The sequence below is a fragment of the Sorex fumeus genome, unplaced genomic scaffold, assembly GCF_029834395.1.
Source record: "Sorex fumeus unplaced genomic scaffold, SorFum_2.1 ptg000034l, whole genome shotgun sequence".
Classification (NCBI taxonomy): domain Eukaryota; kingdom Metazoa; phylum Chordata; class Mammalia; order Eulipotyphla; family Soricidae; genus Sorex; species Sorex fumeus.
Genome location: NW_026606091.1, coordinates 12,380,256 through 12,399,419, shown reverse-complemented (window position 1 = coordinate 12,399,419; position 19,164 = coordinate 12,380,256). Strand labels below are relative to the sequence as shown.

Genomic DNA, 19,164 nt, shown 5'->3' with positions numbered 1-19,164 from the left:
ACAATAGTTAACTTATATATTAGGAAACTTATACCTAATTCCTAAACTCTATTAGAACTGAGATGCAATTAGTGATAGTAGCCAGAAGATGGAGCAGTCTCATTTTCTAACATTTACTTCAGAAAAATGTTTTATTAATGTTACATGTTATTACAAATGACAGATATGAATAAAAATAATATACTTATGTAAAATAGGAATTTATAATTTCTCAAAAACTTTACTTATGACTATGTATATATGAATAAAATATTTTAAAACAGTTTGAGTAATAGTTTTCACTACTGCTTACAAAAAACAGAAGAGAAGAAAAAGTTATAAAATAATAATTATTTAGAATTAACTCAATTTTTAAACTCTTTTCTGGTTTATATTACATTGGATTTTGTTTTAGGCTTCCCAAAGTGTTTCTACAACTATAAACTCCACTTTTAAATAAAGTTAAAAATTTTTAAGTTTTAAAAATGAGGTTTACAACTAATATTTTAAGGGGGAAAAACCATCATTGGAAGTCAAAATAGTTCCTGAATTACTTTGATGCAAGGCACATATAATAATTAAATGTACATTTAAGTGTTTCAAAAGAGTCTTTAAATATCAAGTCATTATGCTGCTTGCAAAAAAATAGCATTTGAAATTCTGGTAAGCCATTTATACTGTGAACATAAAATATAGATGTGGATATGTGTGAGGGGAGGGAATATTCCAAAGCAGGTGAATGGGCAAAAGCATTACAGATTATCCTCAGATGACCTGGAATACAATCTACCACCAGTTACTGTGTCTTTACTAGGAAGGTAAGAAGATTCCCTGATCATCCCTGAAAAGGCATAATCCAATGATGGCCGAAAAGGCAAGCCTGGTACCAGTCCAGGAGTTAGGTAAGGAGACATAAAACTCGATAGTCCTCTTCCCGACGCATATGCCAGCTGCAATGGACTGATTCCTAGTCTAGGATTTAAGTTGTAGAGATTTGATTCACCTCCATAAGAAGCAGATGTGGTCTGAAGAGGAGAAAAGGCTGATTTACTTCCTAGTGTTCCAAAACCAATTCCAGTGAAACTAAAATTTGAAGCTCTCTGAAAAGGTATACTTTCCAATTCTCTTGAGCTTGTTAGGTCCCTGGTGCTTGGTTTGTGTTCCTTCCCATTTAAAACCTGTTCAATGGCTTGAACCACATCTCCTTTGCAGAACTGCAGAATACTTTCCAGTCGGCTGCGCCTGTAACTTGGGAAAATCTTGGTCAGAATGTCAAGAGGATCTCTTGATTTTGGAGTTGCTGTGGGAAGGCTGTCTCTGGTTGTAGTGAAGTCTTTGGCCCACTCACTTTCATTTCCAGATTCCAGATCAGAGGATGATAAGGATCTGGGACTTTCTTCACCTCCTGATTGTTCCCTGGGATGTGGTGACAGAATGCTATCATCCTTGTATGAATTTTCTGGAAGAGTTGACCTGACATTTTGTTTTCCAATGACATCCTTAGACTTAGGCAATGATCCCAGGGTGAATTGATGAGATTTGGAGATCAGTTCTTCTTGACCACTCTGGCATGTGTCACATTTACTCTCTTTTTGTTCTGGTGAAGGGAAAAAGAGAATCAAACAAAAGAAAACAACCCAGAATACTGTACTACTCACACAAAATAATGCATGATAAAATAAGTTTTTCACTAATCACATATTAGGAAAATTCATTCATTGTAATAAATTTTAATAAACAAGCATTAGTAAAAGATCATTCAGAAGTATAGTAATGAGGGAAAGCTATTTATTATGTCAATTCAGAATCACAAGGATATACAACGTATAATTGCTAATGGAAGCTATTTAGGAATCAGAAGATGAGAATCAATTAGCCCAAATCGTAACAAAGCACCCAGATCTCAAGCTATTCCTCCCATTTGGCAATTTGAGATGTTCCTGAATGTTACCAAAGTTGTGCTATTATGCAAGGGAAGTTTTGTTTTCTCACTATGCACTGGCACTATGATGTTATTTTTTAAGTAAATAAAATGATAATGCTTAGATAAATAAAAGGAGCAATTTTAATATGAAAATGAATATTCTATTTAATCACTAATGCTAGACTTTAACATTTACTATTTTCATGATCATGTTTTATCCAATTAAAGTTGCCTGAATAATGTGGAAAAATAAAAAAATTGTAAATTTTATTTAAAAATATCAAATCAATAATGACTACTGCTATACCAAACAAAAAATATGAGCTTACATATTTTCTTATGTAACAACAGAATTTTTTTCATATCACTGAGAAATATGGCCTCTATAGTCAATCCACAGGAAATATTAATAAAGAGACTACAGTCAAATTAATTCTAAAAACATTCTAACTTTATGATGATATTACTGATATATGTATGAATCTTCCAAGTGTCTTATAAAAGAATATTGGGCATTTGCTCAAAATCACAACTCCCTTAAAAGTTAAGAAAAAATTTTCCAGAAACATAAAACAAAAACCTGGTTTTTTCTATTTTAATACGATGTGATTATAAATATTAATAGAGTATCTTTAATATATGGATCAGACAAATGTCAAGCAAATAATAATACATGTATGTAATAAAGTACTTTTACGTTTTATAAAATTTTATTTTACACTTCACATTTAACCTCTAGGCATATTTCATCTTAATCTCCATTAGGAAGATTAAACTGGTTTAGCAGGATACTCAGTATTTCTGTCCAACTTTTTTTCTATAAAGTTATTAATGCGGCAAAACAAATATTGCCTATATTTATAATACAATAAATTTATAAGCCACTATTTATAATAGCATGTGCTTTCAAGAAGTACTAATTCTATGGAAGTATCTAAAGTGTATGTAATTTAACAGTTAAAGGGTTAAAATGCATCATTATATATCAAACTTAAGAACAAAAGAAAAGTTATTCCTGCAGAATTACAAAGACTTCATAGTATTTTCAACTTTACATAAAATAATACATCTTTTCTAATGAATTCTGACAGCTGATGATAGATTGGCATTGTTCCACCACTGCATATAAACATGATTCACCAAATATGCCTACCTGAAGACATAGTTCATTCTGACAGCAATTTATGTAAAGAATATTATTATTTACATTGTGCTCATGAAGTATAATAAGTGTAATAAAATACTGATTGCACAATAGAGTCCAGAAAATAAAGGACCTTTGAATTATTGTGATACCTCTCTATCTTCTCCACTCTTAGAGCTCTTTTTACTTGTTTACTTTATATCATTGTATAGTATGACTTATAGATTTTTTGGAGAGGCTACATATCCTTTTCCTCTTGAATACAAGATTCTTTTGTGAAAGAAAATCTTGTTCAATCCTGAATCACTGTTAGCCTTTGTCTAATGAATGTGTAAAGTAAATAGACTACCTTGGTACAGTTCATGAATACTGTGTAAGGCAAGACAATTAGAAAAGCCATGTAAGAAGTCTTTACAAAATTGGCATGCCTCTTAAGGGGGTCAACTGAGGCAAAGAGTAAAATAATTGGTTCTATAAAACAGAACACTTTGTAACCCCTCCCCTCGAAAGAAAACATGTTTGTGTATAGAAGAGTTGTCACTCCAATCTCACTGCAAGTTTAGTGTATATAATTCTTTTACCTCTGTTTTACAGAAGTTTTGTTTAACACCTTTGCTTTTCAGACCTCTTGATTTTTTTGTGAGAACTATCTTATTTTATCTACTAAACTTAAACATGTGCAACAAGATGGCATAGCCGAATAAAATGAGCTGTGTCTCATTTAAATGTAATCATTTTCAAAAAGCATATCCTGTGATTTGATAAAGTCTGCAATTTTCACAAATCAGCTTCTAAATTACTAATATTGTATCAAATGTGTATAATTTTATATGATACAATTTGTTTGGACTTAAACTATTAAAAAGCAGGTCCCGTGGAAGGCTATGAAAACACACCAAATAAGGCACAGTAGTATTTAAATTAGAAAAGGTTAATTTGTGATACGTTGTGTGCATTTATGCACACAACACACGCAAGTAAATATTTGTTACATACAGGAGGTGCAGGAAACTTGTGTTCAGTCAATAAAAGAGGAAAATGACAGAACTGTTGGGGTTTGGAGAGAGACTCCAGCAGATATGGATAAAGCATTTGCCTTGCACACTGCTGACCCAGGTTTGATTCCCTACATCCTATATGCTCCCCTGATCACTATCAGGCTTAAATCCTGAATTACCCTGAAAGTTACCCCCTGAGCATCGCCGGGTGTGGCCCCAAACAAACTAATAATGATAATAGAACTCACGGAAAAAGGATCACTCAATGTTAGAAAATCTGAATTCATTTTCTATAAGAACTGAAACTTCAAGATTGAAGGCTTTCTACACCTTGGGGTCTGCTAGTTTGGGGGAGATGGGAATGCTTTAAAAGTTTTAAGGGGGAAGAGGGTGAAGAGACAGTCTGGCATTCTTTTCAAACTTCTAGTTGGTACGAAAGATTTACTTGCAAAGAATAGCACTCCCAACCGTCAGTGAGTTTTCCACGCTAGAACAAACTGACTCTTTTTTTTTTTTATAGCTGTTAGGACCACAGGAGTCATATCAAAACACAGCATCATCCCGCCTGATGTTCTACTCATACCGAGAAAATCATAGCCACTCACTCGCACTTAACTCCATTCAAGCGGGAGTTGCTCTTCGGGACCACGCACGCTGCGCCTTTTCGGTATCTGGTCCCCCCACTAAGGATGGGAACAGCCCGCCCTTCCCAAGAGACAGTGAAGGGTCTTTGCAGCACCCGCAATCAAGTCCACGGGGGACGCAAGCGTTGGTTATAACCTTCTTACCAGTCTCCGGGGGCACGGATGCCTGTCTGAAAGTTTCCTGCAACGCACACCGTGTGCTTTTTTTTTTTTTTTTTTTTTTTTTTGCCATGAGCAAGTGAAGGAGCCACTCACCTGGTTTTCCCCTAGTCACGTCGGGCTGGAAAAGTTCGAAAGCGGGGGTGGCCGGACTACTGGCGCGTCTCCGGGCGCTCAGCGCGCGCGCCGTCACCGGCGCCGTCGGGTCCTCGGCAGCCTGGGGACTCTCCGTCCTGCTGCTGCTGCAGCTGCTCACGCCAGCCCCGGCAGCCCGACCCCCGGGTGCCGACGGGCCGGGGTAGAGCAGCCTCTGCAGCCCCCGGGCCTCGCTCTCCTCCTGGGCCTGCTGCCGGCGCAGCGCCACCTGGGCGGCCATGACGCGCTGGCGCTCGGCGATCAGGGTGCACTTGGCGCAGGCACAGTCCCGCCAGCGGCAGAAGCGCTTGTGGCCCTTGAGCGCCGACACCACGCCGTGGTTGCGACAGCGGGCACACTTGGGCGTCCGCGGATAGCCGCAGCCCCCCGCGCCCACGCCCCGCTCCAGCCCGGGAGCCGGCGGGCCACCCCCGCTCCCGGCGCCCGCGGAGGCGGCGGCGGCCGCGGCCCGTAGGAAGAGGCCGGGGGGCCGCAGGAAAGTTGAGGGCACGGGGATCCCGGGAGGGATCGGCAAGGCCGGCGACAGGGCCGGGGGCACCGCCGCCCCCGCCAGGTGAGACCGGCCGCCGCGCTCCTGGAGGCCGCACTGGGACCGCTCCATTCCCCGCGCCAAGCTGCGCTGCCCCGCGAGCCCGGCCGGGACGCCGCGGGCTCCACTTGCAGACGGGCGGCCCGGCTGCTCCCCACCCACGCCCGCCAACTTTCTCGCACAGTCCCGGCGCCTGAGTCGGCCGGGGGGACACCGCCTCCAGGAGCAGGAGACGCAAAGGAGGCGCAACTGCTCAGTGAGCCTCTGGGGGACTTGGGGGCGCGGGGCCAAGAGGGATCGCGGCGCACGGGCTACCCCGCCCACCCTGCCAGCGGGCCAACGCCGACGCCCCGAGAGGAAGGGCTGGGAGGGGGCGGGAAGGGCGCCTGGGAGGGGCGGGGGGACACGGGAAAGAAGCGAAAACGGCCGAGGGATTCGGATGTGGCCTCCCAAAGGAAGCCTTTTCTGATCTCCCTCTTGCCTCCTCTCCTTCCTCCCCCCTCCCACACCCTCCCCCTCTCTCCTCCTCCTCCTTTCACTACTTTCCTTTCTCGTTCTCTCTCCCTGCCCCTCATAGGGATCCGGTGGGGGGTAAAGAGGGTCTGTAGCACTAACTCCACCCAGTGCAGAGGAACACTGGCTACACTGGCTATAACTGGTAGGGGGGTGTGGGTGGGGGGCCTTGGTTCCAGGGAATCCAACTAAGGGCCTTGCAGATGCTCTACAGCTTGTGGTCTCTCCTGGGCACCCTAAGCCGATTTTCATAAATGATGCTCTGCTCTCCGTATCTATCGCCCTTCTTCAATTAGGCAAGTTCCGCTTCTCCGAAACTGGTAAAAAGGTTTGAATATGGAGTTCTTTTATCTTTGTTTTCCCCAAGTAAAACTTTCTGAATAGCAGCAGCAAGGCAGTATGAGTGAGAAAGCACTGTTTGACACTTTCCTCGATTGTTAATTAAGGGAATTGGGGCCAGAGAGATGCTCGGTTGGGTTAGTGCCTGTTTCTGAGTGCAGAAGAGCCAGGTTTGATGCAGAAGTCCGCAGGTTGTGGCCAATAATAAAAAAGAAATTTGTCCACATCTCGAATCCTTCTTGTGCTTTATTTGTGACGCAAGCAAACTTCGGTTCTGTGCATATTTTGAAATTTTACCGCTCAAGTCTCTGTCAATTGTCTGGAATGGTTTTCTAGGCAGCAATTGTGTTAAAACTTTCTAAATGTGGCATATTTCTATGGCAAATAATTTCAAGTAGTCATTTAGATCATTTATATGCGTGCAATAACAAAATGAACTTCATATATATAATGCATTAAATTATAAACCAAAAGAGGATTTAAGGCAATAAATCATGAGTGTTTTATATGAATAGTCGGAACTCTGTTTTTTCTTCAAAAACATTTAACAGCCGTAATAGACAATTCATATTCTGACTTAAAAATGACAAGTAATAAAAATATTTTTATTATTCCCTCCTGTTGACATAAAGGGCACACCTTACTAGTCAATATGGAGTTTCTCCTGCTTTCCCACTTAAAGTGTTGACACCATCTGCAGTCTCCTACAGACTATACTAAAACACTGTCCTAAAGATTTTTCACCTTTTTCAAGTACTGGAACCACCTAGGGAACATTCAAAAGATTGAGTTACCCCAATATAAGTATTTTGATTCTGCTTGGCTTGACAATCAGTGTGGAATAATTATTCAGGACACCTAACCTCTCTGATTCTATAACATACAAACTCTCACACCTCTACTCAAGATGTGAGAGTTTGTTTGAGCCACCTCTACTCAAATCTAGCGATTCCCTAATTACAACTCATCTTCAATACATAAGAAATAAGCTTCTAGTATGTTATATATTACTAACATACAGTGGGTGTCCTGTTGAGGAAATAATTCCCTCTATTATTTTTTTCTGCTCCTTTTCCTTGAGTCAGTGTGATTTACAATACTGTTAAGGACAGTTTCATAGAATATTTTGTTCCAACATCACACCCACCACCAGAGTGTCCACTTCTATTTATTAATGTTTTGAAGACCTTTCCCATCACTCTTTCCCTTTCCTACCCTGCCAGATGAATTCACTTTTGTAGACCATCTCTTCACTTCTGATGCCTCTGGCCAGTTGCTGTTTCATTATTATGTAGCTCTATATCCCTCTCATTTTTACTGAAAGAAGTACCTCAGCGTGATACCACCTAGTTCCATCCATATAGCAGCAAATTGCATGACTGCATCTTTTCTTATCATCAAGTAGTATTCTACTGTAAATCTATACCAGTTTTCTAGTCATCAATTGTTGAATACTTGGATTGTTTCAAGAGTTTGACTATTGTGGATAGGGTTATGAACATAGGAGCACAATGTCTTTTCAAAATGGTGTTTTGACCCTTTGGGTCAATGCCAAGAAATGGAATTGCTGGTCATTTTTTGTTTGTTTGTTTGTTTGTTTATGGGGGTGGGGGGCACATCTGGCGATACTCAGGGCTTATTCCTGTCTCTGAACTCAGGAATTAATCCTGGAGATTCTCAGAGACCACATGAAATGCTGGGGATTGAATCCAGGTCAGCTGTGTGCAAGGCAAGCACCCTACCTGCTGTACTATTGCTCCAGACCCTGCTGAGTCATGTTAGTCAATTCTTAGTATTAAGCAAGAAATGAAATTGCTGAGTCATATTGCTCAGTTCTTAGTATTTTGAGAAACGTCCATTTTGTTTTTCCAAAGAGAATGAATCAGTTTGATATTCCAACCAACATAAGTATGAGGTTTCTTTTTGCCAACACTGGTTGTTCTTGTTCTTTTTAATGTGTGCTAATCTTCCTAGTGTGAAGTGATATCACATTGCTGTTTGAATTTGCATTTACCTGATGATAAATGATGGATAGCATTTTTCAAATACCATTCGGCCATTTGTATTCTCTCTTCTTTATGAAAATGTCTCTTCATCTCTTCTCCCCATTTTTGATGCACTTGTTTTATTATTGTTGTTAAGTTTTACAAGTGGTTTATGTATCTTAGAAATCAGTCAGATAAATTTTTAGCCTATGACACTGGAAAAACTGATCTATCATTTTAAGGACATGATTAGAGAAAAGAAAATACTGAGTTTGGTGTAAGTTTGGTGTAATGATTGGTTTTCCAATCATTCTATTCTTATTTGATTAGTTATGATGCTTTCCAATTATGACAATGCTGTTTATTATCCAAGTAGCACTGTAGCACTGTCCTCCCATTGTTCATCGATTTGCTCAAGTGGGCACCAGTAACATCTCCATTGTGAGACTTGATGTTACTGTATTTGGCATATTGATATGGCACTGTAGCTTGCCAGGCTCTGCCATGTGGGCGGGATACTCTCGGTAGCTTGCCAGGCTCTCCAAAATCGAACCCGGGTCAACTGCATGCAAAATGGCTTCCCGTTGTACTATCACTCCAGTCCATTTATCCACTTGATCACTTGACTTCCCGTTAATCGTCGATTTGCTTGAGCGGGTGCCAGTAAAGTCTCCATTTGTCCCTGTCGTCTGCTAGTGTAGCCCAATGGTGACTGTTTGTTCTAGGAACACGAAGAGCCTCAAACCGATCGTTCATGATCTTGATGAAGAAGTCTGACCATCTGGTAGGTGGGCGGCCATGACATCCTGCGGTCTTTTGACATCCTGTGGAATTCAGTCAGTAACGGCTCTAGTCCAGCGGTCATCTCTAAATCTCATTACGTGACCAGCCCACCTGATTTTTGACACCTTGGAAAACAAGACAGCTTCCCTGATTCTTGATCATCAACGGAGGTCGGAACTCCGGATTCTTTCTCTCATTTGAGTGAAACGTGATACTCCAAGCATAGCTCTTTCAATTCCTCTTTGGAAGATCAGAATAGAGTTCTCATCCTGTTTGCATAGGGCCCAGGTCTCTGAGGCATATGTTAAGGCAGGAAGAACAGTGGAATGAAAGAAATGTGCCTGGAGCCAGAAGTTCTTCACCCTCTTAGATATTTCTTCGACACTCTTGAAGGCGTTCCAAGCCACTCTCTTCCTCCTGCGCAGCTCAGGTGCCATGTCATTTGTCATATTGACTTCTAGACCTAAGTATGCATAACTGTTGCATTCAGAGATGGTTGTTCCGTTGAGAGTGAATGGAGCCATAGGAATAAGACTGTTTCTCATAAACTTTGTCTTCGTAAGATTCAGTGGTAGTCTGACCTTTCCACACTCATGGTCGAAGTCGGCCAGCATTTGTGCCAATTGGCTAATGTTTGGTGTTATTAGAACGATGTCATCAGCAAAGCGGAGGTGGTTTAGTTGCGGACCATCTATCTTCACTCCCATTCCTTCCCATTCCAGTCATCTCATGATGTTCTTGAGGGTGGCACTGAAGAGTTTTGGTGAAATGGTATCACCCTGCCGAACCTCTCTCTGGACATCAATGATCACTTCTTTGTAGAATGTTGAGATCCTGGTAGTGAATCCGTAATACAGCTCATGGAGGATCCTGATGTATTGAGTTTGAATGCCCTGATTGGCTAGGGCTTCAATGACTGCTTCCATCTCAACAGAATCAAATCACTTAATCACTTAACTTCCAGTTAGTCGTCGATTTGCTCGAACAGGCGCCAGTAACGTCTCCATTTGTCCCTGTCGCGTGCTAGTGTAGCCCAATGGCATCTGTTCGCTCCGGGAACATGAAGGGCCTCAAACCGATCGTTCATGATCTTGATGAAGAAGTCTGACCATCTGGTAGGTGGGCGGCCACACGGTCTTTTGACATCCCGAGAAATCCAGTCGGTAATAGCTCTAGTCCAGCGATCGTCTTTAAATCTCATTACGTGACCAGTCCATCTGATTTTCGACACCTTGGCAAATGAGACAGCATCCCTGATTCTTGATCATCGACGGATGTCAGAACTCCGGATTCTTTCTCTCATTTGAGTGAAACGTGATATTCCAAGCATAGCTCTTTCTATTCTTCTTTGGGAGACCTGAATAGCGTTCTCATCTTGTTTGCGTAGGGCCCAGGTCTCTGAGGCATATGTTAATGCAGGAAGAACAGTGGAATCAAAGAGATGTGCCCGGAGCTGGAGGTTCTTCGTCCTCTTAGCTATTGCTTCAACGTTCTTGAAGGCATTCCGAGACTCTATCTTCCTCCTGCGCAGCTCGGGTGCCAGGTCATTTGTCATGTTGACCGCTCGACCTAGGTACACATAGCTGTTGCATTCGGAGATGGTGGTTCCGTTGAGAGCGAATGGGGCGTCAGGAACGAGGCTGTTTCTCATAAACATTGTCTTCGTAAGATTCAGCTGTAGTCCTACCTTTCCACACTCACGGTCAAAGTCGGCCAGCATTTGTGCCGCTTGGCTGATGTTTGGTGTTATTAAAAAATATGTCATCAGCAAAGCGGAGGTGGTGTAGTTGCGGACCATCTATCTTCACTCCCATTCCTTCCCATTCCAGTAGTCGCATGATGTTCTCGAGGGTGGCACTGAAGAGTTTCGGTGAAATGGTATCACCCTGCTGCACCCCTCTCGACATCAACGATCACTTCTTTGTAGAATGGTGAGATCCTGGTAGTGAATCCGCAATACAGCTCATGGAGGATGCTGATGTATTGGACTTGAATACCCTGACTGGCTAGGGCTTCAATGACCACTTCCATCTCAACAGAATCAAAGGCCTTCTTTAAATCAATGAACGTTAAACAGAGCGGCATCCTGAACTTCTGAGAAACCACAATGGGCTTGGTTATCGTGTGGATATGGTCAATGGTGCTGAATCCTTTGCGGAACCCGGCCTGCTCGCATGGTTGTCCTTCATCTAGTGTTCTGCCAATCCTATTTAGGATGACTCGAGTGAACAACTTGTAGATGACAGACAATAGGCAGATTGGGCGATAGTTGCCAAGGTCATAGATGTCTCCCTTCTTGAACAGTAGTACGGTCCTGCTGGTTTTCCATTGGGATGGAACCTTGCATTCAGACAGGTAGCAAGTGAAGAGCCGAGCCAGTGTATTGATGAGTACTGACGGCAGGTTCTTCAGGTGTTCTGGTCTGACCTTGTCTGGGCCGGATGCTGTTCGTTTCTTTATGACGAAGTGGTGTGTTGGATTTCGGAAGGGAGAACGTTGGGAACGACATATCCATCCTGTGGAATTTGGTATGTCGGCAAGTGGACATGGCTATCGAAGATATTTGAGTAGAAGTCATGGATAATCTTCTCCATTGCCGTTCTGGAGGATGTGATGGATCCATCAGGACGTCGGAGGGCAGTCATCTTGGTCTTATAGTTGGCGAAGGACAGGCGGGCGTTACGAATACTTTTCCCGGCTTCTGCCGCATCTACCAGTACTTCTGCTCTTCTCTCTTTGAGGTCTTCCTTGATCACATCTCTGCACTGCTTTGCAAGCTCGGATGTTAGCTTGCGGTTGCCTGAGGCATGCGCCAAACCACGCTGGCGAATTAGCTCAAGAGTTTTCGAAGATCGGCGATTTTTTGTGGCTATCTCTCTCTTGGCGTTCCTCACACATTCATGGAGGTGCTGAACCAGTCGATCGTATTCCTTGTCAATGTTGTCAACAATGGCATCCTCCCATGTTGCCGCAATAGTACCAAAGAGTTCCCAGTTGGTGGTCATTCTGGGAGTTCTCTTTTTGAACTTTGCAGCCCTTTCTCCCCGCTCTGTGAAGTAGAATTTTGCACGAAGGAGACGGTGGTCCGATCCCGTTAGAAATTTTGGGACAACAGCAACATCGGTCAGGCAAAACCGTCGATTGAGTATGATGTGGTCTATTTCGTTGTAGAATCATCCACCGGGAGATTCCCATGTCCATCGTTTAGATTCTGCCTTTTGGAACTGTGAGTTACCATGAATGGTCTTGGTCGACATGATGAACTCAGACAGTGTCTCACCCTGTTCGTTCCATTCTAGGACATGGGTCCCGATGTGAAGTTCTTCAGCTGATCTTCTCGGTCCTATCTTGGCATTAAAATCATCCACAATGATCTTGTAGAAGGTGTGGTCTTCTTTATAGAACTTCTCTAGCTCCATGTAGAACTTCTGGATGCTTTCTGGACCCGCGTGGCAGCTCCGGCCGAAACTCACGCACGACTGAAGACCCACAGAACAAGATAAGCAGAACTCTCTGAGACCTTGGACTCCAGGCTCGACAGACCCAGGGACAGAGCTTCTCTGCTTGCTCCCACCATCCACAGGTGACAAAGGGATTCTAATCAGGAGCCCCACCCTACCCTGCCCTGTCTGCTTCCATCAACCACCCAGGGATCGAATTGCGCACAGAAGACCCATCCTACCCAGATAAATACCCCACTGGCAGACTTCCACTATCGACACTACTTCCACTACCCAGCCGTCGCCACACTTCAGGACACTTTCCAGACCCATCATAAGACACTAAATACCCATCTTCCAGAATTGCCGTACCGTATTTGATAGGGTTCAAATATGGTAACACCTACAAGGGTGATTAGAGGTCGCCCCAAAAGCCTCTATCCCTCTCGGAAAGATTGGCAAGCTACCGAGAGTATTCCGCCCGCACAGAAGAGCCTGGCAAGCTATCCATTGTGTATTCGATATGCCAAAACCAGTAACTACAACTGGTCTCATTCACCTGACCCTGAAGACTTCACCGACATGGCAGGATTGAGAAGGATGAGAAAGGAGAGGCCAACAAAATCTCAAGGCCGACCTAGGCTGCCACAACGAAGGAAGACAAAAATGATTGTCTGTACTTTCAATGCACGTACACTAGCATCAGATGCATCCATCAAGGACCAGATGGTACAAGCGCGAATGATCAAGTACGACATCATTGGTCTGACTGAGACAAGAAGGCACGAATCTCACCATGCCGTTTTCTACACTGGAGAAGAATTGTTCCTCGGAACATGCAATAAAAGAGGTGTTGGAGGCATCGGTGTCCTTGTCAACACAAACTTGGCCAAGAGCATTGATTCATTCGAGTGCCTAACAACCCGAATCGGACGTTTACATTTGAATAGATGTGGCTCACTGCCTGCAATTTCTATCTTCGTTGTCTACGCACCAACATCTCATGATGATGAAAGAGAAATCGAGAACAGAATCAAAGGCCTTCTTTAAATCAATGAACGTTAGACAGAGCGGCATCTTGAACTCCCAAGAAACCTCAGTGAGCCTGGTTATCGTGTGGATGTGGTTGATAGTGCTGAATCCTTTGCGGAACCCGGCTTGCTCACATGGTTGTCCTTCATCTAATGTTCTGCCAGTTCTATTCAGGATGACTCGAGTGAACAGCTTGTAGATGACAGACAATAGGCATATCGGGTGATAGTTACCAATGTTGTGGATGTCTCCCTTCTTGTACAGCAGTACAGTCCTACTGGTTTTCCATTGGGACAGAATCTTGCATTCAGACATGTAGCGTGTGAAGAGCCAAGCCAGCGTATTGATGAATACTGATGGCAGGTTCTTCAGATGTTCAGGTCTGACCTTGTCTGGGCCGGTGCTGTTCCTTTCTTTAACGATGAAATGGCGTGTCGAATTTCAGAAGGGAGAACATTGGGAACGACATATCCATCCTGTGGAATTTGGTATGTCGGCATGTGGATGTGGCTATTGAAGAGATCTGAGTAGAAGTAATGGATAATCCTCTCCATTGCCCTTCTGGAAGATGTGATAGATCCATCAGGACATCAGAGAGCAGTCATCTTGGTCTTGTAGTTGGCGAAGGACAGGCAGGCATTACGAATACTTTTCCCGGCTTCTGTCGCATCTACCAGCACTTCTGCTCTTCTCTCTTTGAGGTCTTCCTTGATTGCATCTCTGCACTGCTTTGCGAGTTCAGACGTTTGCTTGCGGTTGCACCATGTTGGCGAATAAGCTCAAGAGTTTTTGAAGACAGGCTTTTTTTTGTGGCTATCTCTCTCTTGTCGTTCCTTGCACAATCATGGAGGTGCTGAACCAGTCGATCATATTCCTCATCAATGTTGTCAACAATGGCATCTTCCCATGTTGCAGCAATAGTGCCAAAGAGCTCCCAGTTGTTGGTCGTTCTGGGAGTTCTCTTCTTAAACTTTGCATTCTTTTCTCCTCATTCTGTGAGGTAGAATTTTGCATGAAGGATACGGTGGTCCAATCCCATTTGGAATTTTGGGACAACAGCAACATCGGTCAGGCAAAACCGGCGATTGAATATGATGTGGTCTATTTCGTTGTGGAACCGTCCACTGGGAAACTCCCATGTCCATCGTTTAGACTCGGCCTTCTGGAACCTTGAGTTACCATGAATGGTCTTGGTCGACATGATGAACTCAGACAGTCTCTCACCCTGTTCGTTCCATTCTAGGCCATGGGAAGGAAGACAAAAATGATCGTCTGTACTTTCAATGCACGTACGCTAGCATCAGATGCATCCATCGAGGACCTGATGGTACAAGCACGAAAGATCACGTACGACATCATTGGTCTGACCAAGACAAGAAGGCACCAAACTCATCTCGCTGTTTTCGACACTGGAGAAGAATTGTTCCTCGGAACATGCGATAAAAGAGGTGTCAGACGATTCTCAAAAAATTAGAAATTGAGCTCCCATTTGACCCAGCAATACCACTCCTGGGAATATATCCCAGAGAGGCAAAAATGTATAGTCGAAGTGACATCTGCACTTGTTTGTTCATTGCAGCACTCTTTACAATAGCCAGAAACTGGAAGAAACCTGAATGCCCAAGAACAGATGACTGGTTAAAGAAACTTTGGTACATCTACACAATGGAGTACTATGTAGCTGTTAGAAAAGATGAAGTCATGAAATTTACATACAAGTGGTACAATATGGAAAGTATCATGCTAAGCGAAATGAGTCAGAAAGAGAGGGATAGACATAGAAAGATTGCATTCATCTGGGGGATATAAAGTAACAAAGTATGAGATTAATACCCAAGAATAGCTGAGATCAGCACCAGGAGGATTACTCCATAACTTAGAGGCCAGCCGGGTATCCTAGAGGAAAGGGCTGTTCAGATAGAGAAGGGAGCACCAAATAAAGGATGTTTGGAGGATCCTCCCAGGAGGGGAGATGCATGTCGAAAGTAGACTATGGACTGAACATGTTTGCCACTCAATGCCTCTTTTGCAGACCACAACACCCAAAAGGAGAGAGAGAACACAGGGGATTGCCCTGCCACAGAGACAGGGGGGATGGGGGGATGGGGGGATGGGGGTGGGAGGGATATTATCCATGGTGGTGGAAAATGGGCACTGGTGGAGGGATGGGTATCTGATCATTGTATAATTGAAACCAAAGCACAAAAAATTGTAAATCTACAACTTTAAAAAAAATAAAATAAAATAAAGGGAAAAAAAAAAGAAATAACAAAACTTGAAAAAAAAAAAAAGAGGTGTCAGATTTGTTGGTGTCCTTGTCAACAGGAACTTGGCATGAGCATTGATTCATTCAAATGCCTAACAACCTGAATCAGACGTTTACATTTGAATAGATGTGCTCACTGCCAGCAGTTTCTATCTCTGTTGTCTATGCACCAAAATCCAATTATGATGAAGGAGAAATTGAAAAGTTCTACATGGAGCTGGAGAAGTTCTATAAAGAAGACCACACCTTCTACAAGATCATTGTAGGTGATTTTAATGCCAAGCTAGGACCGAGAAGAACAGCCGAAGAACTCCACATTGGGACCCATGGCCTAGAATTTATCCAAGTAAGTGAAAATATTTTTAAGTTAACTCATTTGAATAAAATGTGCATTTAAATTAAAGTGATAATGTTGCAAGAATTACAATATAGTATTTCAAGTATTACCAAATCATGTTAATCAAAACATTATAGCTTAGTGAAATAATAAAAAATCAACTATGTGAGATAATAAAGTTTAGAATAGATTCTCCATAATCATGCACATAGATACAATGACATTTCAGTGAAGAAAAGACAAATTTTGCTAAAAAACTGACCATCTGTCACTGTCACTGTCCTCCCGTTGTTCATCGATTTGCTTGAGCGGGCACAGTAACGTCTCCATTGGAGACTTTGTTGTTACTGTGTTTGGCATTTCGAATACATCACGGGTAGCTTGCCAGGCTCTGCCGTGCGGGAAAGTAAAATTAACTTTTACCCAAATCTCATAGTGCTTAACAAAATTGACCAAAATGAATCATAGACCTAAATATAAGTCCAGGTTATGTAAAGATTTTTTAGAACAACAATTAAAGTATTAACTATGGAAGAAATAAATTTATAAATTGCACTTCATCAAAATTGAATAATTTCCTTCTTCTAAGGACTATTGGACACTGAAAAGTCATACCATCAAGGAGACAATATTTGTAACATGAGTATCTGATAAAAAAAACTTTTATAATAAAATATAAATAAAGTTCAAAACAATAAGAAAAAAATTCTTTTAAAAATGAGCAAAATATTTGAATAAACATGTCACTAGGGAATATATATGGATAATCAAAAGTTAAAATGCTAACATCATTAGTCGCTAGGGAAAGCACTTAAAACCACCATCAAATAGCACTACAAATCTATGGTCACTGTCACTGTCCTCCCGTTGTACATTGATTTGATCGAGCAGGCCCAGTAAAACTTTCCACATCATTTTTGGCAAGGGTTTGAAACAGCTAGGTCTCACTATTTTTCTAGTAGAAGTGTATGGCATAACCACTTTGGAAAAATTGAAAAATTCTTTCAAACAGTACACGTATACCTACCATATGATGCAGTTAATTCAATCCTAGGTGTCTATCCAAATAAAACAGAGCAAATAAACATACAGATACACAAAATTTCATAGTAGTTTTAATAATAGAGTAGAAAACTAGAAATCTTACATGCCCATCAACAGTTGATGTAGCACTGTTCATCGATTTGCTTGAGTGGGCACCAGTAATGTCTCCATTGTGAGACTTATTGTTACTGTTTTTGGCATATCGAATATGCCACCGGGATCTTGCCAGGCTCTACCGTGCAGGCAGGATACTCTCAGTAGCTTATCGAGCTCTCCGAGAGGGATGGAGGAATCAAACAAGGGTCAGCTGCCTGTAAGGCAAACACCCTACCTGCGATGCTGTCGCTCCAGCCCATCAACAGTTGATAAAATGAATTGATAAATTCATTTTATTTATTGATAAAATGAAATACCACCTAGTAACAGATAAAAGTACAGCATTATGTACTATATGTGTTAAAAATTAATTCATCTAAGCTACCCATGACGTATTTGATATGCCAAAAGCAGTAACAGCAAGTCTCACAATGGAGACATTACTGGTGCCCACTCGAGCAAATTGATGAACGGGAGGACAGTGCTTATCTTGAGAGGGACCAAAGCAATAGTACAATAGGAAAGTCACTTCCTTGCGTATGTTCAGCCTGGGTTCAATCCCCTACATCCTATGTGGTCCCCCAAACACCACTAGGAGATCCCTGAGTGCAGAGGTAGGAGTAACCCCTGAGCACAGCTGGGTGTGACCCCCAAAACCCAAAATTTACCCTGAGATAAGGAAATAATTATGCTTATCCTGGGGCATATACTATGCGACATGATTTATGTGACATTGTAGAAGTCTATAGTGACAGAAAGTCTATCAATGACTCACTCAGTATAGGTTTTATAGAAAGGCAGTGAAAGATGGTCAGGTGGAAGTACAAAGGAGCAAAAAACCCCAAAAACAAACATGGGGATGACGAGTTTGCTTTTTTATTATAATGATTGCTATTATATATGTCTTAAAATATAAAAAATGAGTATATTGAATCTGTTTGTTTTTATATATTTAACAGTGATGACTGTTATAAAAATTAAAACCCCCATTACCTCAGGAAGGGGAAAGAAAAAGAACATATGAAAGCACTTGGCACTTTGAGCAGAGATTATCTTCATTTAATGTCAAAGTTGGAGCAATGATTTTAAACATTTGTAATTCTTCTTTTAATAATCAATAGAAGATTTATTTAAACAGTAATATATATAAACATAACTTTCAGACAATTTGAGATACTAAATATTTGGTCCAATTTTCCTTCATGGATGTTTTTCTCTCCTATCTCTGTCCATTTTAAAAACATAATACCAGAAGAAAAAGGGGTCCAATTCCAACCAGAGCTCCTAAGAGTAAGGTCTTGGAAGTGGGTTTGAAATTGGTGTAGACATTTGCTGATCTTGCAAAGGTCCAATGATGCAGGGCTAAGTCTTCGATGAACCCATGACGCTGGGGTTGTTGTACTAAAACAGGTACTCCCGTTTAAGCCGGGATCTGATAGTCAGGCACTCGGCCTGAGCCTTGCGGGCTTCTGGAGAGATTGACAAGGCGGCATCAAGGTGAGTGGGCAGGGTGGGCAGGCATGCTGGCTTGAACTCGAGGAACGACATCTTGACCGCACAGGTGTGCCTGCATGACTGTAATTCTTTAGAACACTGGAAATCCTGAATCTCTTCCCTCACGTTGTATTTTCTCTTTTTATCAAATTACGTATACTTTTTACTTTCATTCACATCACCAATGAGGACTGTGCCTATTATTATAAGTCACTGAGATGCTAAAAACTGCAATAACAGAATATGTTTCTGATTAAACTGTGTTCTAGTATCACAAATACAACTTTTACAAATATATCCTA

At 42.1% G+C, this 19,164-nt stretch overlaps 1 protein-coding gene and 1 pseudogene across 1 annotated transcript; both read right to left on the bottom strand.

Annotated features, from left to right (window-relative positions):
• Window positions 1-731: 731 nt before the first annotated feature.
• DMRTA1 (DMRT like family A1) lies at window positions 732-5,605 on the bottom strand. Its single transcript, XM_056117247.1, has 2 exons — window positions 4,945-5,605; window positions 732-1,576 (listed from the first exon to the last, which is right to left on the bottom strand). Exons 1-2 carry the CDS (start codon window positions 5,603-5,605, stop codon window positions 732-734), a joined length of 1,506 nt encoding a protein of 501 aa, XP_055973222.1.
• Window positions 5,606-18,498: 12,893 nt separating this feature from the next.
• On the bottom strand, window positions 18,499-18,916 carry LOC130026568 (NADH dehydrogenase [ubiquinone] 1 beta subcomplex subunit 4-like; annotated as a pseudogene).
• Window positions 18,917-19,164: the final 248 nt, after the last annotated feature.

Excerpts from the sequence above, each read along its gene's own strand:
- DMRTA1 (XM_056117247.1), bottom strand. The coding sequence starts at position 5,605 with ATGGAGCGGTCCCAGTGCGGCCTCCAGGAGCGCGGCGGCCGGTCTCAC. Across the intron at positions 1,577-4,944 it reads CGTGACTAGGGGAAAACCAG|AACAAAAAGAGAGTAAATGT; the intron begins GTGAGTGGCTCC and ends TCCCTTCACCAG.